Source organism: Anolis sagrei, chromosome Y (genome assembly GCF_037176765.1).
Source record: "Anolis sagrei isolate rAnoSag1 chromosome Y, rAnoSag1.mat, whole genome shotgun sequence".
NCBI classification, from domain to species: domain Eukaryota; kingdom Metazoa; phylum Chordata; class Lepidosauria; order Squamata; family Dactyloidae; genus Anolis; species Anolis sagrei.
In genome coordinates, this window is record NC_090035.1 from 21,862,305 (window position 1) to 21,884,500 (window position 22,196).

Below are 22,196 nucleotides of genomic sequence, written 5' to 3' on the forward strand. Positions count from 1 at the left end.
GCTGAGGATATGGACCATGACGTGAAATTGCCTGATTTTAACCAACTGAGCCTGACAAGGATTGTGTGATGCCCCCAGAAAGGTGGGAAAGTATAATAAAGCTTTTTTTTTCTGAGAGCAAGAAATGTCTGGTTACTTGGCTCTCTCTGTCTCTAAAGCAAACAAATCCAACTTCAGCCCTTCCTCAGAGTGTTTTGAACTTCAGCTCCCACAATTCCTAACAGGCTTCTGCCAACCTAGCAGTTCGAAAACATGCAAATGTGAGTAGATCAAAAGGTACCGCTCAGGCGGGAAAGTAACGGCGCTCCTTGCAGTCATGCCAGCTGCATGACCTAGGAGGCGTCTACGCACAACGCCAGCTCTTCAGCTTAGAAATGGAGATGAGCACACAACTGGACTTAATGTCAGGGGAAAACCTTTACCTACCTAAGCCGCTCTGAGTTCCCTTCAGGGTGAGAAGGGCGGCATATAAATGTAAATATATATAAAAGCAGCAGAGTTTCAGACATGTTTTTCAGTGCCCTATATATAGGGCAATGAAAAACATGTCTGAAACTGCTGCTTTTATGCACTGCCAAATCTCTATTTCCTAATAGATAAGAGGGAACGGGTTGTTCAGTCTAACAACTGACGCCAATTGCCTTGCATAATTACATTTGGTTGTATACCACTTGAGAAGATTCTACTCAAATTGGTTTTTGGCTTTTCTCTAAAAAGTTATTGTAGAATCCTAGAGTTGGAAAGACCTCGGGGGCCATCCAGTCCAACCCCTATCAAGAAGCAGGACAATCGCATTCAAAGCATCCCTGCTTACAAGCCTCCAAAGAAAGACCTTTTATGATCTCTAAAAGGTCATGTTTTCCTTAAAAAAAAAACAAACCCTCCCTCCCTCTTTCTTGTTTCCTCTCCTTCTTCCCTCCATCTCTCTCTTTACCTGAAGCTGTTGGGCTCCTCGACCACCTTCATCTTCCCTCCGGAGGCGGGACCTGCGAGAGAGAGGGGGGGGGGAGGTGGCGGTGAGCGGGGTGAAGGGCCGGGCCGCGAAGGGGGGCCTTACCTCCGGAGAGACAAAGCGAGAAAAAGAGGAAGAGACGAGGTGAAGATCCCATTCTCTTCGCCGCCATCTTACCCCGCCGGAAGTGGCTCCGGGGGCTCTTCCGGTGCGTCCCGGAAGCGGGACAGAGGCGAGGGCGCGCGGGGAGAGTGCCAGGAGAGGCCGAGATGGGCAGGAAGCGGCGTCCGCGGGGCCGAAGAGGAGGCGGGGGGCCGGCCCTGGAGAGCTTCGCTGCGGCGCTGGCAGGTCTGGGGAGGAAGGGGGAGGGGCGGGGAGAGCGGGGGGAGGAGGAGGGGGAAGAAGACCGGGCCTGCCTGACACGGGCCCGCCGCCCTCTCTGTCTCTCCCGCAGGGGCCCTGGAGGAGGACGAGGAGCTGCTGCAGCCAGCGGAGGGAGGGGCGGGCTCGGCCTCGGCCTGTGCCTCCGGGGTCAGGCCTCGCCCTCCGCCTCTAGGCCTCTGGGAGCTGGGCCAGTGCGACCCGCGGCGCTGCACTGGGCGGAGGCTGGCCAGGAAGGGCCTGGTGCGGGCGCTGCGGGTCGGAAAGCGCTTCCCGGGCCTCGTCCTCAGCCCCGCCGCCCACCGGCGCCTCTCCCCCGCAGACAGGTCGGGAAAGGAGCGGGGCAAAGCGAGAGGGAGGGAAGGAAGGCCAGCACGTATGCCTCACAAGAGAAGGGAGATAAACAGAGGAAGGGGAGGGAGAAAGAAGGAAGGAAGGAAGGAAGGAGAGAGGGCCAGGAGGAAAGAAGGGAGGAAAGAGAAGGATGGAAGGAGAGCGGAAAGGAGGGAGGGAGGGAAGAAAATGTGAAGGAAAGAGGGAGGGAAGAGAAGCTTGGCTGCATGACAAGTGAGGGGAGCGGAAGGAAGCAAGCAAGCAAAGAAAAAAGAGGGAATGACAGAGAGAAGGAATTAATAATAATCGTCATCTTTATTGATACCCCGTCACCATCTCCCCAATGGGGACTCAGGGCGGCTAACATGAAGCCAAGCCCAGAATTACAGTACAACAAAATAAAATACAAACAGCAAATGACGTCAAAAATAAAATACAGAAAATAACAGAAAATGAAATAAACAGATGCAAATAATGTGATGAAGAAATGAAATAAAAGCACGGTGGGCGGTCCAAATGCACAGAATAAGATTGATAAAACCCTGGGTGAGATAAGTAAATGGAGAAGTGTGTGTCTGTGGGGGAGCTCAGAAGGGGCAACCAATGAGATAGAGCCTTCATTCAAGACAAGGAAAAGTGTGTCATGAAGACAGAACTATATTTGGGATGGACATGATATAAGCCAGCATTTATGAAAGGGAACATTTTAATGCATACATGCTTTGACAGGAGGTTTGGATATAATGGTTGTCGCGTCTGTCGTACAGCTAGACCAAATGGACCCAGGTTCCAATTTGGACCGCCATCATGAGGCTTGCTGCATGGCATTGAGCGATACAGCCTGGCCCTTGTGAATCTGAAAGGAATTGGTGGTTGGGCAGTCTTCAGGGCCAGGAGAGCCTTAGGAAGGAAACAGTTCCCGTTCACTTCTGTCCCGGGGATCTGCTCTCTCTCAACAGGGCTTCTGCTTCAAAAGGAGCCAAAGGGATTGGCCTTGGAGCTCCTCCTCAGCAGGATGTTCTTGCGTCTTGATTGTACATTTCCGGTTTTGGTTCCCAAAGCTCTCCACATTTTTGGGGAGTGCAAGGAAAGCATGGCTTGTGGGCAAAGAGGAGAGCCAGGTCCCTTGAGGACTGCTGCTTGCTCTGCCCTCCTCTCTTGTGGGAGAGCCTGGGGCCACATCATCACTGCCTCTCCCTCCCTCTCTTTGCAGGCCGATGGTGGCGCAGGGCGGGGCAGCTGTGATCGATTGCTCTTGGGCCAAGCTGGAGGAGACTCCCTTCACCAAGATGAAGGGGAGCTGCCTGCGGCTGCTGCCCTGCTTGGTGGCCGCCAACCCCGTCAACTATGGCTGGCCCTAGAGGCTGTCCTGTGCAGAGGCTTTGGATGCTACTCTTGTCTTTGTGGGTGAGTCTTGGCCCTACAAAGGAAGGTGGGGGGGATTCCCGCTGTGGAAAATGGCAGGAGTGCTGGCCTGGCAGCCTAGAACTGTGTTGCTTAGAACAAGCCACCAGCCTCCTCTCCTTCCGTTTCAGTGTTCCCGGAACTTGCCATGGAGCTCCTGAAGACCTTTAAGTGGGGGCCCGTCTTTCTGGATCTCAACAAAAACCTCCTGGAGAGATATGCAGCATGTGCTGGGGAAGAGGAGGTGCTGGCAGTGGAGAGGGAGTTCCTGCTCCATGCGCAAGAAAAGGAGGAAGATGACATAGGTGAGGGCACCTGCAGCCACATTTTTTACCTCTACGCATGGCTGCTTCTACATCTTGCTCCTTCAGCCCAGAAAGGCTTCACCTCACAGCCCTGGATTCTTTGCTTTGATGTTGACTCTGGAAAGGAGTTTGCTAATCCCAACAGGCCCATCGGCGTCTCAAAGTAAGTCCTCTAAAGTTCCCCTTTCAGTGTCTTCTAGGGCAGTGCAGAGCATGAATTAATCTTGATCTGATTGTAGAGCGATTCATGAAGATGAGTTCAGCAGAGGAAACGTCAGGAAATGAGGATGGAAAGAGCAGCAGAAGTCAGGAGGAGCTGGGTGCGCCTGGGGCCCTTCCCAAGATGGCAGATGGGCCACAAGCCGCAGCTGGAGGAGCAGCAGAACACATTTAAAAAGAAAGAACTCTTTGCCATTCAGGGACACCAGGTGCCTGAAAAGGCCGTGGGTTTCAACCATTCTTCCTCTTTGACAGTGAACTGGTCATAACCCTGGTGAGACCTCTATAGTACCTACTCTTGTCTGGAGAAGTTAAAGCCATTTATAAGCACCTTCATTCAGAACAGTTTTATATATTCCCTTGAAAATGTTATAAAAATGTCAACTTTGTACAATATGAACTGCCTAACATAAACTGTAAAAATAATAGTTTGTGCTTGTTTTCATTATTAATTTAATATGAATTTATTTAAATATTAAATATTTTAAAATCTCAAAACAATTACAACTTAATACGTTTATCTTATCGCATCATCTATTCCCAGATCTATACTCCTCTAACCCTTCAATCACTTACATTGCATTACAAATATACAGTGCTGTCAATTCTTTTCTACATTATTCTGATTTTAGTCATGTGTTTTATTTAATGGCTCAACCACAATCTTGGAAGTTGGGTGGTTTTAATCAAAAATGTCTTTCAATTCTCCTTTCGCTAATCGTAATGTGTTATTCTTTTTTACATTATCATTTATACCCTGCTTTTTGTCTCTAAAAAGAGACTCGGAATTTCTGTTGAACAGAGTGTAATGGCAGACGTGTTATTACATTGCAAAAGGGAGAAAAGGAGACAACAGGCTTTATAGAAACAGTTTATTTACTCTAAACAGCAACACAGATAAAATGCCATAAACACAAAGGAAGTGATGCAGAATCAAGATGCTGGCTGACTTTGGATCTGAGGCTTTTAAGCAACAACAACCTAATTCATTACTGGTAAAAGACAAAAAGGGGGCGGAGGGCTTATTTCATTCTTACAGCCAAGTCGAGGCAAAATAGTCTTCTAGACAGTTTCAACGCATGCCTGCATCAGAGAGCAAAGAAACTAGAGATACTAGTGAATTTATAGAAGTATAAAAGTTTATAGTTTTACAGCAGTTGAAATACTGACATCAATATTAAAATAAAAGCAAGTTTTACATAACAATCAAAAATACAAAAGACTGACGGAAGAGACCCTGTATGAAAAACGGGGGGCAATTCAGCAAATTTAGAACTGTATACAAGTGGCAGATATGGAAAATGGCACACAGACAACCCCCTCCCCTAAGTGACTATTAATGGTGGTACATAGCGACATTAGATTTGCAAAAGTTTTGTAAACAAGTTCTTGCCAATTAATCCCTTCCTTGAAAGATGTTGGGTGACGACGGCGATGGGAGCTTATGACGGTGCAAACTTCTTGGCTTGTGCTCGGACCCTCTTTTCGTATTCCACTCTGTTTTGGCTGCACAAAGAGAGAAGGGTGACTTGGCTTCCAAAAGCCAGAGCGGCAACAAGGAAGGTCTGCCAGGCCATTTCTGCTCATTCTTAAAAACTGTTTTGCTTCAGAGAAAGGAGGGGGGAAGATTCTCGCTCCTCCAAAGGCCTTAAGGCAGTTGACAAAATCTGAAATGCTCTAAGGAGGGAAGAGCTGAATCCCAGAGACCTCCATGTCATCATAGTTTTTAAATTATCTTAAGGCCATCAGAGAAAGAAGGGAATCAGTCCCAAACAGCTCTGCGGATCTTATGAGAGGAATACAAAAATACCATTTTTTCCACCCAAAAAATGGGGGTATGACTACAATATGATGAAATATGAGGTAATTAAAAATGGCCACAGCCCCACTGCCGATGCCCTGCTGTTATTCAGTGGAGAAAGTCCAAACAGCACATGAGAGGCTACAGAACAGCTCCTTCTGACCTATTCAGAGCCCTGAATGTACCCTTTCCTTCACTACAAGAGCTCCAGACATTGAGCATCAAACATCTTGGAGGACCAAGGGACAGACTTGATACAGATGTTTTGAAAGGTAAATGCTCTACCGCTGTGTCAATGCAATCTATGAACTGCTACATGGCAACGCAAAGGCACTGGGTGCACTTGGGCAGATGCCACTCTCTCAGCCTCAGAGAGAGTGGCAAAGGCAGACACTGCCTAGATAACTCTCCAAGGAAATCCAGGGATTGGGTGACCCTGAGTTAGGGACCAACGGCCCTCCCTGGGACATATCTTGGAAACCTCGCTCCAATACCTCCTTTGCATCTGTGAAAGTGGCTCTCCTTTCATCTCTCGATTCTCCAAACTACAATCATTCAACTACTTATGATTCTTATAACATTTGACAGAAGAGCAGGTGAGGCTATTGTTCCAGGCCTGCTTTGGCCCAGAGGAAGACCATTCGAGGAAGGCCTGGTCTAAGAGGATACTCACCAGTAGATTGTGTAAGCCTCTGCTTGAGCTGGGTCTTGGATATTTGGTTCATTTAGAAGCTCTTGGATGCCTAACAAGATCTAGGGGAACAGAAAGAAAGGAGGCATCAGCTGGGGCCATCAGAAATGGCCATGATCCTGCACTGGAGGAGCGGCACAGAAAGTTTCTCTGGAAGCCAAGCACAGAACCATGACCTCCCCTTCAAAACAAGAGGTGACCTTTCCTGCCCCTTGCTTGATCTGTGGCAGGGGCTCCCCAAAAATCACACAAAGGAAACTTACAATAGCATTAAATTACATTTATACCAAGGTACATCACTCCAGCAAAGGATCACCGCGTCGACATGGCACTTGAGCTTGAGCACCTCAATGATGACATGAGCGAAACCATGAAGGGCCACCCAAGACGGGATGATCACGGCAGAGAGGTCAGACCAAGCATGATCCCTGGGGAAGGCAATGGCAAACCACCCCAGTATCCTTGCCAAGAAAACTAAATGGACCAGTACAACCAGAGATATGTCAGTATGCCATTGGAAGATGGGACTCCCAGGTCGGAAGATGGCCAAAATGCTACTGGGGAGGAGCAGAGGATAAGTTCAACTAGCCCCAGATGTGATAATGCAGCTAGCTCAAAGCCGAAAGGAAGGCTAGCGGCCGACGGTACTGGAGGTGAACGACGAATCAGATGCTCTAAAGATCAACACACCATAGGAACCTGGAATGTAAGATCTATGAGCCAGGGCAAATTGGATGTTGTTATTGGTGAGATGTCAAGACTAAAGATAGACATTCTGGGGGTCAGCGAACTGAAATGGACTGGAATGGGCCACTTCACAGCAGATGACCACCAGATCTACTACTGCGGACAAGAGGAACATAGAAGAAATGGAGTAGCCTTCATAATTAATAAGAAATTTGCTAAAGCAGTGCTTGGATACAACCCAAAAAATTACAGAATGATCTCAATTTGAGTGCAAGGAAAGTCTTTCAACATTACAGTGATCCAAATATACGCCCCAACCACAGCTGCTGAAGAAGCAGAAGTAGATCAGTTCTATGAGGATCTGCAGGACCTACAGGATAACACACCAAAAAGAGACATTTTCATTACAGGAGACTGGAATGCCAAGGTGGGAAGTCAAATGACAATTGGGATCACAGGCAATCATGGTCTGGAAGAACAAAATGAAGCGGGACGCAGGCTAATAGAATTTTGCCATTCATTTTTGTATAATGAATACTCTCTTCCAACAACCTAAAAGACGGCTTTATACATGGATCTCACCAGATGGTCAACACCTAAATCAGATTGACTACATCCTTTGCAGCCAAAGGTGGCGGACATCCATCCAGTGAAAACAAGACCTGGGGCTGACTGTAGCTCAGATCACGAACTTCTTATTGCTCAATTTAGAATAAAACTAAAGAGATCAGGGAAAATACACAGACCAGTTAGATATGATCTCACTAACATTCCTAGCGAATATACAGTGGAAGTGAACAACAGATTTGAAGGATTAGATTTAGTAAACAGAGTCCCAGAAGAACTATGGACAGAAGTCCACAACGTTGTTCAGGAGGCGGCAACAAAGTATGTTCCAAAGAAAAAGAAAACCAAATGGAGGTAAATTTCAGGCAAAAATTGGTACGATAAGAAACAAAGATGGCAGGGACCTAACAGAAGCTGAAGAGATCAAGAGAAGGTGGCGAGACTATACAGAAGATATGTATAGGAAGGATAATAATAATATCGAGGATAGTTTTGACGGTGAATGAATTAGAACCAGACATCCTGAGGAGTGAGGTTGAATGGGCCTTAAGGAGCATTGCTAACAACAAGGCAGCAGGAGACAACGGGATCCCAGCTGACCAGTTTAAAATCTTAAAAGATGATGCTGTCAAGGTGATGCATGCCATATGCCAGCAAATATGGAAAACACAAGAATGGCCATCAGACTGGAAAAAATTAACTTATATCCCCATACCAAAAAAGGGAAATGCAAAAGACTGCTCAAACCTCCGCACAGTGGCCCTTATTTCTCATGCCAATAAGGTAATGCTCAAGATCCTGCAAGGAAGACTCCAGCAATACATGGAGAGAGAGTTGCCAGATGTTCAAGCTGGGTTTAGAAAAGGCAGAGGAACGAGAGACCAGATTGCCAATATCCGCTGGATAATGGAGAAAGGCAGGGAGTTTCAGAAAAACATCCACTTCTGCTTCATTGACTATTCTAAAGCCTTTGACTGTGTGGATCATAATAAATTGTGGCAAGTTCTGGGTGGGATGGGCATCCCAAGCCACCTTGTCTCTCTCCTGAGGAATCTGTACAAGGACCAAGTAGTAACAGTAAGAACTGACCACGGAACAACAGACTGGTTCAAGATTGGTAAAGGCGTATGGCAAGGCTGCATACTCTCACCCAACCTTTTTAACTTGTATGCAGAACACATCATGCGATGTGCGGGGCTTGACGAATGCAAAGCTGGGGTGAAAATTGCTGGAAGAAACATTAACAACCTCAGATATGCAGATGACACCACTTTGATGGCCGAAAGCGAGGAGGAGCTGAGGAGCCTTCTAATCAAGGTGAAAGAAGAAAGCGCAAAAGCCGGGTTGCAGCTAAACATAAAAAAAAACCAAGATCATGGCAACAAGAATGATTGACAACTGGAAAATAGAGGAAGAAAATGTGGAGGCCGTGACAGACTGTATTTCTACGTGCAAAGATTACTGCAGATGCAGACTGTAGCCAGGAAATCAGAAGACGCTTACTTCTTGGGAGGAGAGCAATGTCCAATCTCAATAAAATAGTAAAGAGTAGAGACATCACACTGGCCACAAAGATCCGCCTAGTCAAAGCCATGGTATTCCCTGTGAGAGCTGGACCTTAGGGAAAGCTGAGCGAAGGAAGATAGATGCTTTTGAACGGTGGTGTTGGAGGAAAGTTCTGAGAGCGCCTTGGATTGTGAGAAGATCCAACCAGTCCATCCTCCAGGAAATAAAGCCCGACTGCTCATTGGAGGGAAGGGTACTAGAGACAAAGATGAAGTACTTTGGCCACATCATGAGGAGACAGCAAAGCTTAGAGAAGACAATGATGCTGGGGAAAGTGGAAGGTAAAAGAAAGAGGGGCCGACCAAGGGCAAGATGGATGGATGGCATCCTTGAAGTGACTGGACTGACCTTGAAGGAGCTGGGGGTGGTGACAGCCGACAGGGAGCTCTGGTATGGGCTGGTCCATGAGGTCACGAAGAGTCGGAGATGACTGAACAAATGAACAACAACATCACTAACAGGATGCCAGTCATCATTTTAATTCTTTGTTTACTGCAAAGGACTAAAGTATGATGTCCTTCTATTTAATCTTATTTGCTTTGCTGCCTTAAAGAAATAGAAGTGTGTCAAGTTAAAACCTGAGATTACAAATCCAAAATTTATATCAAACCCATAGAACTCTGCTATTCCAATCAGGACATCTGGGTCCCTTTCCCCTTTGCTCTACGAGGCTGCTCTGCGAAAGCTCTGTGTTCGTTCTGTAAATAGCTGGACAGCTGCGACACAATCCTGCACACTTTTGCTCCAAAATTAAAGAACCTTGGGCTCAAGCAATGCCCTGACAACAATCTGACGTGAAATACCAAAATACCTGATTTCTCAGTCACTTCTCAAAGCAGGCACTAAAAGGGACAGCTATTACAAACCTTCCACAATGCTTTTGCCAGGTGATTCTGGGTGCAGTTGACTTGTAATAATTCAGCAACCTCTTAATAAGACTACTATTTATCGACTCTGGGTTTACAGTTGTACAAGGGAAGACAGGTCCAGTTTATGCCAGAGGGTCCCCATCCAATGAAATGCCAAGACAACAAATCACAGTCAATGCGGCCAAGGCCCAAGACAATGATGGTCCATCGGAAAACCATTCCCAACTCCTGGGTCAAGCCTATCTGGTTTTTACTTTTGCATGAGCTTTTATGGATGCACCAGAGTGATCATGAATGAATGCTCAAATATAAAAAACATTACCCAATTGAGGGAGTAGGATACAATCAAGAAAGACCCAAATCATGACCTTCACCCAAAGTTTCCAAAGGACTGCGGTGAGCACCTGAGGTGGTTCCTGACCATCAAAGCCCATATGAAAATTAGAATCAGCTAGCTTCAAGATCTTTTTTTCTCTTTTTCCTTTTTTATTTTGCAAAATATTTCTTTGTTATCAAGCTGTTTCCTCTGATCTGATGTTTGAGGCTTCAGAAGAAACAGCTGGGCAAAAGGTCGAGTTCAGAGGGACTTTCAGGTGCGCATAGAGCAACCTTCCCAATAATAATAATAATAATAATAATAATAATAATAATAATAAACTATAGTAAAATATAATATAATATTAAATAATAGTAGTAAATAATACCCTACTTACTAGGGTCTAAGGCCCGTCGCAAACTAGGTTTCTGCTGGAGAAATCCTTGCTAGCAAGTCCCTGACGTCATGAGCCTGCGCCTCTCTCCCCGCCCCTTTCTCCGCCCCTTTCTCTTTGCGAGCGTGGTTTTTCCTTTGCTAGGGCAGCATTGCCCGCATTTTCTCTCAGTTGAATTCAGCCAACTGAGAGAAAATGTGGGCAATGCTGCCCTAGCAAAGGAAAAACCACGCTCGCATGGAGAAAGGGGCAGAGAAAGGGGCGGGGAGAGAGGCGGAGTCTCGTGACGTCAGGGACTTGCTAGCAAGGTTTTCTCTCGCAGGAACAGAGTTTGCGACGGCTCTTATGCTCACTTTTGGTGAAATGATGTCATCAAAATTAGGGTGTGCATTAGATTTCCATCTTACAATCATAGTGATGAGCCAAAGCCAAAGGGGAAGGTGCTTCAGGAGCTGCACCTGGAGCTCCTATTTGAGGGACCTCATGTCTAATTCAATGGCCATGGCTCACTGCTATGCAATCATGGGATGTATAGTTTGATAAAGCATCAACACTATTTGTCGCAGAAGGCCTAAGACCTTGTAAAACTACTGCCCTCATGATTCCATAGCACTGAACCAAGCCAATTAAATTGGATTCATTTTACAGCACAGACACACCTAAGGATTCCTTTTTCTTTGCTGGAAACTTTGGTACTCTAACACTTTTGTTTTTAAAGACGGGATCTTAGACAGGCAGCAAATGTAATGCGCACCTTTTCTGCATAAATTACAGGAGTAGACTTTTCGCAATTGTGCACTACTTTCAGCAGCAGATAATTTTTTTGTTTTTGTTTTAGGGTTTTGAAAATTACGGGGTGCATTAGATTCAGGTAATAATAAATATAGTAAGATAAAATAAAAATAATAAACAACAATAATAATAATTTCCTTACTACCCACCTCTCCTTGTAGTTTGAGGTGGGATACAGTGTGGTTTAAACAATGAGATAAAGCATAAAACATACACACAGGTAAAATGCCAATTAAAACCCAGCCTGCAGGGCCTTCCCATATCCAGCCAAAGCAATGGATCCATGGCTGCAGAGCCTCAGGCCTAACGATGACAGAGACGTGCTTACCTGTTTAATTGTGATGGCAGGCCTCCAGTCCTTATCCTCTTCTAGGATGGACAGACACACGGTGCCTGAAGGGTAGACATTCGGGTGGAATAAAGGCGGCTCAAATTTGCCTGCAGAAGAGAAACCTCGATCAAGACATGGCACACGCGCAAGGCATCCTTTGAAGAGAAATGGTTTGTGCATCATGCAAATAAAAAAACCCAAACGAAACAAAGCTGCTAGCAAAAGAATTACTGTGTCCAATTCTGGGCACCACAGTTTTAAAAAGATATTGGAAAGCTGGAAGGTGTCTATAGGAGAGCAACTAAAATGATCAAAGGTCTGGAGACCATGAATCTCTATGAGGAGCATCTTAAAAAGCAAGTCTACTTAGCCTCAGATTAAGAGGAGACATGAGAGCCATGTAGTAAGTAAGTACAGTTTATTACGGTCAATGACCAGATCATAACAGGAGGACCCAGTCCCTTATATTCACATCAAACCCAAGGGGTTATATACTTCAAATTTCAACAAATTTTAAAATCTAAGCTAAAAACCAATACAAGTAGTTATTAAAACCTAACTCAACCCACAAGATCATCCAAACACAGTCTAAAGAGAGGTAGTGAGGAAGGCACCGGGGAGGGGGGAATATCCAACACTGTAAGTATCAGTCTATATCTGATTTCCCATTTATATTCCAGAGGAGAAGCTTAGGTCTTTTAACCCTCAATCATCATCCGCCGAATTTTAATCGCAGCCGTGCAGAGCCACTTAGAAATATGTTAAAGGATGTCATAAGGAAGAGGAAGCAGGCTTGTTTTCCACTGCCCTGGAGAGTAGAACTAATAGGGTTCAAATGACAGGAGATTCCACCTGAACATTAAGAAGAATGTCCTGTAGGGCTGGGCGGTTTCGTTTCGTTAATTCGTAATTCGTTAATAATTCGTTAATTTTTTTAATTACAAAACGATAACGAACCATTCTGGAGCATTTTTTTAAAAAAACGAATGTTTAAATACGTTTTGTAAATGCTTCGTATTTCGTTATTGTATTTGTTTCGTTATTGTTTTGAGGTCGTTTCATTATTATTTCCGCATGTCTGGGGCAAGTTTTTTGTTTAATTAGTGAAAAAAATTTATAATATCACACCAACAGTCAACAACAGAGGGAGAGGGAAGCTTCAGAAGTTTTTGGAGGTTTTTTAGCGTATTTCGCGGTCGCGTCCGCCATTAACGAATCGATTCGTTATTGTTTCGGAAATCGATTCATTAATGTTTTGTAATTTTTTTCACATTTACGAAATTTCGTAAATATCGAACTTTTTAAAAGGAACATTTTGTAATTATTTTAAATAACAAAACGCAAAAACCCCCAAAAAACGAATCGATTTTAGAAACAAATTTTTCCGTTGTTACCCAGGCCTAATGTCCTGACTTTAAGAGCTATTCAGCAGTGGAACCCTCTGCCTCGGAGTCTGGTGGAGGCTCCTTCCTTGGAGGCTTTTAAATAAAGGCTGGATGGCCATCTGTTGGGAGTAATTTGATTGTGCTTTTCCTGCATGGCAGGGGATTGAACTTGATGGCCCACGTGGACTCTTCCACTTCTAAGAATTGTGGGAACCAACTGCCTTTTTTCCTAATGAACCAAAGAAAGAAACAGAAAACCAGCCCAAGCCTTTCTTAATGCATCCCTCTCCTCCATACTTTGGAGATGAAAACCCCTTTAAGGGGAGAAAGAGGGGAGAGAAATACAGCAGAATATTTAGGCCTCAAAAGTCCAGTGGCCCTCCCTGCCATTGGACTCACATTTCGGCGGGGAGGAAGGGTAGTCGTCCTTGAAGAGCATCCGCAGCTTGAACAAGCCTCCTTCCCATGGTGTCTGCAAGGAAAGCACAGGAGGCGATCGTAAACTGTAGAAGGCGATCGTAAACCTGACTGGGGTATAGGGTGGCAACCTGTGTTGGACGGGGTTACACTCCCCCTGAAGCCACAGGTCCGCAGTTTGGGAGTCCTCTTGGATTCATCGCTTACGCTTGAGGCTCAGGCATCGGCAGTGTCCGGGAGAGCCTTTGCACAATTAAGACTTGTGCGCCATCTGCAACCGTACCTCGCAAAGGCTGATCTGGCCAGGGTGGTTCATGCCTTGGTCACCTCTAGATTGGACTACTGTAATGCGCTCTACGTGGGGCTGCCCTTGAAAGCGGCTCGGAAATTCCAACTGGTCCAACGGGCAGCGGCCAGGATGATAAATGGTGCTCCTTACAAAGAGAGGTCAACCCTCCTGTTGAAGGAGCTCCACTGGCTGCTGTTTATTTTCCGACCCCAATTTAAGGTGCAGGTGCTTACCTACAAAGCCCTGAACGGTTTGGAACCATCCTACCTGCGTGACCGCATCACCGTTTATGAACCCACGCGTTCACTTCGTTCATCCGGAGAGGCCCTGCTCGTGATTCCGCCTGCGTTGCAGGCACGCTTGGTGGGGACGCGAGACAGGGCCTTTTCTGTGGTGCCCCCCAACTCTGGAACACCTCCCCAAAGATCATAGACAGGCCCCTACATTGGCAGTCTTTAGAAAGAACTTGAAGACCTTGCTGTTCCGATGTGCCTTTCCAGAATAGGAAAACTCCAATAACAAGTCCCAGAAGCACTTTATTAGAATTAAGATTGCTGCACACTGCACTTACCCTATAATCCTTACATATCACCTGTCACATCAGCACTAGATTCAAGTAAATACATAATACTGTATTTACTTGAATCTAATGCTCACCTTTTGGGGCTAAAATTGCCAAAATTGGGGTGCGCATTAGATTCGCATAATATGGTAATCCTAATGCTGAGCCAAAGCAAAAGGAGAAGCTGCAAAACGAGAACCTGGAGTTTCTATTTGCAAGATGTCACCTATAATTTAATTGCCATAATTCAATACTATGCAATTCTAGGGTTTGTAGTTTGGTAAGGATTCTACACTCTTTGGCAGAAAAGGCTCTGTAGCATTGAACCAAGGCAGTTAAAGTGGTATTACGACACACTTGCTTTTATTAAGAAATTCTAAGCAGATAGCAACAGGTCGCAACTGTAATGGACATATTACAATTAAATAAAATAAATAAATAAATAATATTGTAATAAAACTTTATTTCTAGACCGCTGACTCAGGGTGGTTCACACACCCAAAAAGGCAAGCATTCAATGCCTCAGGTGAGTACAAATGTTAAAAAATACACAATAAAACAACAGTAATAACAGCAAATATTTTTTTTTGCTTCAGGGTTGTGAAAATGGAGGTGTGCATTAGATTGGATGGTGAATGAAACTTGAGTAAATACGGTAATAACAACAACAACAGGGCCGTCTTCTGTGGGTGTACAGAGAGCAGGCCCAGGGCGCTTACCCCTTTCTTCCCTGGGATGGCGCACTCCCAGTTCATGAGGTTCATGGTACCGTCAGGGTTCTTGGTGGGGACGGCCACAAAGCCCTGCAGGAGACAAAGGGAATAAAAGCACTGGAGAATATTTATCTTTCCCCTTTATTCTGTAAATTAAGCCTTTCCACTTTGACTAGAGAATCCTATCGGGATGAGGTGGACTGGCTGTTCTTGAGGGGCAGGAACAATAATCTGGTTCTTTACATCGAGACCAAAGAGCAAATAGTGGACTACATGAAGAGCAGACTAGAAACCCAGCCCTTTCATGAATGGGGGCCAAGTGGAGCGGGTGGCCAGTTTCAAGATCCTGGGAGGACCTGACCTGGGGCAGCATTCATAGGGCAGCATTGGTGAAGAGGGAGAGACTGTACGTTAAAAAAACCAACAACTGAATAGAAAGCTGCTGGTGACTTTCTCCAACTGTGCTATGGAGAGTAGGGGTCCGCAAACTATGGCCCGGGTACTGGATACGGCCCTCCCAAGTTCATTTACCCGGCCCTCATTTGGGGTCAACCTAAGTCTGGAACTACTTGAAAGATAGACTAGGATGTGGAACAATGGCTTCAAACTAAAGGAAAGGAGATTCCATGTGAACATTAGGAAGAACTTCCTGACTATGAGAGCCATCCAGCAGTGGAACTCTCTGGCCCACTCTCTGCCCCGGAGTGTGGTGGAGGCTCCTTTTTGGAAGCTTTTAAACAGAGGCTGGATGGCCATCTGTTGGGGATTCTATGACTCTATGAAAAGCAGGCCCACACTTCCCACTGAAATACTAATAAGTTTATATTTGTTGAAATTGTTCATTTTAATTATTCTATAGTTTTTAAGTGTTTTTTGCACTACAAATAAAATACATGCAGTGTGCAAAGGAATTCATTCATGCTTTTTTCACATTACAATCTGGCCCTCCAACAATTTGAGGGACTGGGACCTGGCCCTTTGTTTAAAAAGTTTGAGGACCCCTGACGTAGAGTGCTTTAACATACTGCATCTGCATATGCTTTGGTCGCTCCACAGTGTCAGATAGGAAGGCGCTCCAAAGAGTCACCACTACTGCACAGAGAATCATCGGTTGCATATGTTCTGTATCAGAAACTAGAGCTGATATGGTCTATCCAATGCAGTTTTCTGAATCAGCACCCCAAATAACCAAACCAAATTTAAAGTTGATCAAAAATAATTCAAAACCCTTTTGGTATTTTACATCGGCTCTCATTGTCTACCTCAACACTTTTGATGACAGTATTTCCAGCCCTGTCTACTGGATTGTTGCACTTTCCTTGCACTCCCTTCAGAATGTATTGTCCTCAGTGAGCCTGTATTATTTATTTATTAATTAACTATATTTATACCCCGCTAACATCTCCCGAAGGACGTGTTGCGGCTTACAAAGGCCAAGGCCAAAACAAAACAACAGCATAACAAATACAACAGTAAAACTCATAAAGCAAATAAAACATCAAGCAAAACAATAAAACACTAAAAACATGACACTATGTACCTCAGCTATGATCTTTATCTCAGCCATACTGCTTGATGTTGTTTACAATTTGTGATTGTTTCTATATTTTCATATTGATGTTTTTAATCTGTTGTGTTTTATTATAAGTTTTGGGCTTGTCCCTTGTAAGTTGCCCCAAGTCCCCTTGGGAAAATGGTTGGCGGGGTATAAAAATAAAGTTATTATCATTATTATTATATTGGTACTAATGTTTGGGGGGGGGGTGGTCCCTGGTCAAAAAAAGGTTGGGAACCACTGTTTTGGTAACTGCGCAGTGGCAGACAGGAAGGCACTCCAAAGGGTCACCGGCCCATATTACCTGTCCGAATTACCTGTCCCCCTATGAACCATCACGGAGATTAAGATCCTCCGGGGAGGCCCTGCTTTCCATCTTGCCATTGTCACAGGCATAATTGGTGGGTTGCCCTCTTTCTCCCCTCTTTATCATTATTATTATTATATGGGTACTAATGTTGGGGAGGGTGGTCCCTGGTCAAAAAAAGGTTGGGAACCACTGTTTTGGTAACTGCACAGTGGCAGACAAGAAGGCGCTCCAAAGGGTCACCAATCATTGCCCGCCTAATTGCTCCCCTCTCTGGAGGAATTTTACAGGTCTCGCAGCCTTAAGAAAGCTCAAAGCATTTTGGGAGATCCATCTCACCTAGCATATTCATTTTTTGAAAGATTGCCACCTGGCAAGAACCACAGGGTGACAAAGACAAGGACAAACAGACTGCGAGACCACTAGAGCAGCAACTATAGTGAACACCGTGGTTATGCGGTGATGTGCCATCGTGATTAGAATGTGGAGGGATGGTGTTTTGCTTTTGCGCTGTGTTTTGGACTTCAACTCCCACCATTCCTAGCAGCCTCCCGGCCTGGGTCCCGGAGCCGGGCCTCCCTGCGGCTTTCTACCCCTGGATGCGCGTGGGAGCACTTACGAAGGGGTGGTCCTTCCTCCAGGCCTTCCTCTCCTGCGCCAGGCGGCTGAGCGCGATCCCGGACATCCTGCGCGTCCCTCTGGAGAGAAGCAGGAGGGGCGGAGTCAGCGGAGGGGGCGGAGCCAACGAGGGGGAGAGCCCCCCTCCCTCCCCGCTTCCCTGAGGCGACGGGGCCCTCGAGGAGCCAAAAAACTGAGGGGGCGAAAGGGTTCCTCGCTACCCTCTCCTGTTCTTCCTGCAAAGGCCGCAAGGGGGCCTGACCTTGCCGGGGCCTGGCCTCCCTCCCTCCTTCCAGGCCTTCGGTCTAAGAGAGAGAGAGGGGGGGAGTGAAGGGAATATAGGGAGCGCCTCTTCTCCTTCCTCCCCCCGTTTCCCTCTTCCCTCCTTTCCGGCGAGGCCTCACCGCGAAGCAGCAGCAGCAGCGACGGCCCCGGCGCGTGTCCCGGATTCAGGCAGCAGCAACGGCGGCGGCGAGTGACCCGGATGTTCCCCGCTCGTTTTCTCCTCCCCTCCCCTTTTGTCTCTACGATCCTGGACTTTTTTTTTTCCCCTCGCAGGAAGCGGAAGGTCCCTTGGCGCGACCCGTCCGCCCGACTACGCCTGCGCGATGCGTGCTCCTCAGCCACGCCCCTTTATTGAGCCCGCCAATAGGGTTTTTCTCTCTCGAGGGAGGCAGCCAGCTGGACATCCCCCCTCCGCGCGCCCAAAGGGAAGGGGCGGGGCAAGCAGGCAGGGCAGCCCCTTGGGTCCTACAGCGATCCGAATTCTCTTATTTATGACATTTACATGCCATCCTTCTCACCCCAAAGGGGACTCAGAGCAGCTTACAAGATATATATATATATACACCCACACTACCTCTGAGGATGCTTGCCATAGATGCAGGCGAAATTTCAGGAGAGAATGTCTCTAGAACATGGCCATATAGCCTGAAAAAATGATGGTTGCTTACCTGTAACCATGTTTCTTTGAGTGGTGATCTGTGAAATTAGCACATGTGATAGTTGATGAACCTGTGCAGCAATCATTGGAAAACTCTTGACAAGCTGACAAGCTTGTGGCTGCTGCCCTGTCCCTCTTCCCCATGAGGCATATAAGCCAGATGAGGGGCTGCCTCCTCGACTGGACGTCCATCTTATAATGGGTGGTGAATGTTAACGGAGTAGTCCAGATCGCCGCCTGACAGATGTCGTCCAATGGAACTCTACGAAGATAAGCTGCCGATGTAGCGACTGCTCTCGTGGAATGGCCCCTCAGATGCACAGGCGGATCTTTGCCCGCCATCTGATAGGCAAGTCTAATGGTAGAGACCACCCATGCCGAGAGGCGTTGGGGGGAAACAGGCAGACCTTTGGTGTCACTGCGGTATTTCACAAAAAGCCTAGAAGACTGCTTGTTCCGTCTCCCAGGAGACTGGGTTTATTGCCTTTTTGGGTTGCTTAAATTGGTTGCCCCTTGCCTTTCTCTTGGAAGCTGCTGCAGCCTTTGCAAGGCCTAAAAGGTTAGCAGTCAGAGGCAGGAAAGCCAGTTTGCAGGCTCTCTGCAATGATTGGCCAAAGAGTAGCTCTTTGGCCCCACCCCTGCTTCCAGGGTAGAAGCATCCATTTTGAAGGTCTCCCTGCCCCTTCAGTCTTAAGGAAGAATTGGAAGTGCTGAAGGCCAAAAAAGGTAGCTCAGAAAAAACCACCGCAAAAATGACTGAGTTAAGCTTAATTGAGTTACAGTTAGATAAGCTAAATTAAGAACAATTGAGAGTTGAGATAAGTGTAATTGAGATATCATAGTTAGAGAATTGAGAGAAGCTAAACTGAGTCATAGATAGAATAGAATTGGGTTTTATAGAGTTTATAGAGAGATAGGCCATATTGCCTTTTCTCCAAGGCTAGTCTGGAGCCTAGATAGTTAGAGAAAGATTGGTTCTTTCTATAGATAAGGGCTCTGGATTAGGGTGAGGGATTTCTGGACCCTTTGCCTCTTGGAGAAGAAATATCTGTTTGATTTTATCTATTGACTGCTTGATTGCAACTTTGAAAGAACTGTACCAAGTCTGCAAGACTTTGAAATAAATATCCTTTTTGATGTTTAGAACTCGCAATAGACTCCATTGTTGATTATCTCAATTTTTTCCAGAACGCCCCAGCGGTTTGCCCAGACATAGGGACAGCACATCATAGTTTGTTTTATAAAGCGTCTGGGTGTAACGGCACACTGCCTGAAGTCCTTCGTCCTGTGAAGGTAGAAGGAGAGTGCTCTGCGGACATCGAGAAGATGAAGTGCCCGCTCAAGCTCTGTTTGCGAAGCTTGAAAAAATGCTGGAAGCACAATGTCTTGAGCCAAATGATACGCCAAAGTGACCTTAGGGAGGAAGGCGATGTCGGTTCTGAGAACCACCTTGTCCCTATGAATATCAGATATAGGGCTCATCAACACGGAGTGCACACAACTCGCTGGATCTGCGAGCCGAAGTGACTGCCACCAAAAATGCAATTTTCCATGAAAGGTGAGAAAGATCAGCCGCAGCCATAGGTTCAAAAGGTGGCTTCATCAATGCTGACAACACAATGTCAAGCTGCCAAGAGGGAGGTGGAGGGGAGACTGGTGGTCAGAGATTCCTGTACCCTCTAAGGAAGAGTTGATCAAGAGGGTCCTGAAACCACCTTCCCTATGGTGATATGCTGAGAGTGCAGCAAGATAGCACTTTATCAAAGAAAGCACCAGGCCCTCGTCTGCCAACGTTGCAAGGAACTGAAGAAGGAGTGAAGTAGGGGCCTGCAGAGGTTGCACACCATGCTAGCATGTAAATGCAGCAAAGTGCTTCCATTTTACCTCATATGAGCGCTGTGTTGATGAGCGGTGTGCAGCATCAAGGATGCCCGTTACTGCTGGAGGTAAAGGTGCGGCCTGACCCGCCATGCTGTTAGACGGAGGGCAAGGTCTGGGTGATGGACACAACCGTCCTGGATCATGAGCAGATCCGGCCGACTGCTCAGTGCAAGATGGTCTCCCAGAGCCATGGTCTTGAGGAGGGTGAACCAGGGTTGTCTTGGCCACCAAGATGTTATCAGGATGGCGTTGGCTCTGTCCACATCCAACTTGGCCACCACTCTGCTGAGGAGAGGCAGTGGTGGAAAAGCATACAACAGGGGTCCGTGCCAACTGTTGAGGAAGGCGTCCCCCAGACATCCCTGTGGTGTGTCTCATGGTATCTTGACACAGAAGCGTTTGCATTTGGCATTGGCTGGTACTGCAAGCAGGTCGATGTCCGGCTGTCCCCACCACCAAAAGAGAAGGTGGGTCTCGTGAGGGTGTAGCGCCCACTCGTGGTCAGTGGGCCCAGTCCTGCTGAGGTGGTCAGCAACCATGTTGTCTTTGCCGGGCAGATGTAACACCACAAGATGGATCGTCCTGGGAATGTACCATTGCCAAATGTCGAAAGCCAACTGAAGCAGAGAGCGGGACCCTGTCCCTCCTTGCTTATTGAGGTACCAGATGTCTTTTGTGTTGTCTGTGCAAATCTGGACCACATGGCCCTGCAATGCTTGGAGCGCTTTCTGGACAGCAGTGAGCTCCAACACATTGGCATGGGGGGAGGCATAGGCATGGGAGCTGCCACAAAGACACGCTGGCCCAACTGGTTGACTTGCCAGTATCCCGACGGGGGCATCGGGCCTGATCCACAGGCCCTCCGCTGCAAAGAACAGAAGCGCGAAACTCTGGAGCGCCGGCGGCGTCTCGATCGTGGCGAAGACGAGGAGGAAGAGGATGAGGATGATGATGAGGAGGAGGAGGGGCGGCCTCGAACTCTGCTCCTGCCTGAGCGGTGCCTGCGATACCGAGAGCTCCCACTCCTTCTTGACGGCGACCGGGATCGCCTCGGGCGCCCACATGGGAGGCGCGCGGATCTCGGAGGCTCCAGCTGATGGGAAGGCAAGAGGGAAAAGGCCGATGGGGGCGGGGCCAAATGCGAGCATGGCCCTTCTCCCGATATCGCGATGGCGATGGCGGAGAGGAGCCCAGGGCCAGCGGCATCGGCGTGCCGGCTCCATGAATGGGAGGGGCCTCCGCAAGGACGAGAAGGGTGTTGTAAATACCCCCGAAGGCTTGGCTTCCAGACGGGATCGGTACCAGCGTGGTTGGAGATCCCTCGAGCGCCGGAGCCTCCTCAGCCTTGGAGAGTATACGGCTCTCCTGAGCTAGAAGGGCAGGCGTAGCAGGAACCAATGGGTCTTCACTTGCCGGCTCTTCCGCGCCCGGTTGGCGAGGGCTCATCATTGCGTTGCCTACAGTTTGTGCAACGCTTTCTGCTGCCACCAGGGGTAGCACTGGGCCTCCCGAAGAGGGCTCCCTGCGAGGAACAGCCAAGTTGATGGGAGCAGAGCTTCCCGCGTTTTTGGAAGCCGTTTTTTTCGCCAGAGTGACCCTGTGGCCATCTTGGGAGCCCTTATCTTTAGGTTTCTTGGCCTTTTTCTTCGTTAAGGGCTCAGCGCGGCTTAAGGTAGGTAAAATTGGCTCCGCAGGGTTGACGGCTTGCCCCATTGGTGGGGTTAAAAGGGCCTTCTCATATAGGGCTGCCTTGAGGCGCGACTCCCTATTCTTCCATGTCTGGGCGGTAAAGGCTAGACACACAGGACAAGATTGGGTGAGGTGACCCTCACCCAAGAACGCCAGACACAGCGAATGTCCATCCGTGTCCGGGAAGGTGTTTGGGCAGTTGGCGTTTGCACACCTCTTGAAGGAGGAG

The 22,196-nt window shown here is 47.2% G+C and overlaps 1 protein-coding gene and 2 pseudogenes across 1 annotated transcript; 1 reads left to right on the plus strand and 2 right to left on the minus strand.

The window, feature by feature from the left end:
- Window positions 1–1,309, minus strand: part of LOC137095432 (N-acetylglucosamine-1-phosphotransferase subunit gamma-like) — a 45,120-nt pseudogene extending 43,811 nt beyond the window's left edge.
- LOC137095430 (18S rRNA aminocarboxypropyltransferase-like) lies at window positions 1,219–4,020 on the plus strand (annotated as a pseudogene).
- Window positions 4,021–4,452: 432 nt separating this feature from the next.
- On the minus strand, window positions 4,453–18,010 carry LOC137095431 (SUMO-conjugating enzyme UBC9). Its single transcript, XM_067462101.1, has 7 exons — window positions 17,859–18,010; window positions 17,456–17,534; window positions 14,981–15,064; window positions 13,393–13,465; window positions 11,606–11,715; window positions 6,069–6,148; window positions 4,453–5,100 (listed from the first exon to the last, which is right to left on the minus strand). The coding sequence occupies exons 2-7, from the start codon at window positions 17,519–17,521 to the stop codon at window positions 5,037–5,039; spliced, it is 477 nt and encodes a 158-aa protein (XP_067318202.1). The 5' UTR covers window positions 17,522–17,534; window positions 17,859–18,010; the 3' UTR covers window positions 4,453–5,036.
- Window positions 18,011–22,196: the final 4,186 nt, after the last annotated feature.

Coding starts and splice junctions, on each gene's coding strand:
- LOC137095431 (XM_067462101.1), bottom strand. CDS start 17,521: ATGTCCGGGATCGCGCTCAGCCGCCTGGCGCAGGAGAGGAAGGCCTGG. Junction 15,065..17,455: donor GGAGGAAGGACCACCCCTTC/GTAAGTGCTCCC, acceptor TGTCTCCTGCAG/GGCTTTGTGGCCGTCCCCAC. Junction 11,716..13,392: donor CCCTTCCTCCCCGCCGAAAT/GTGAGTCCAATG, acceptor TCTCTTCTGCAG/GCAAATTTGAGCCGCCTTTA.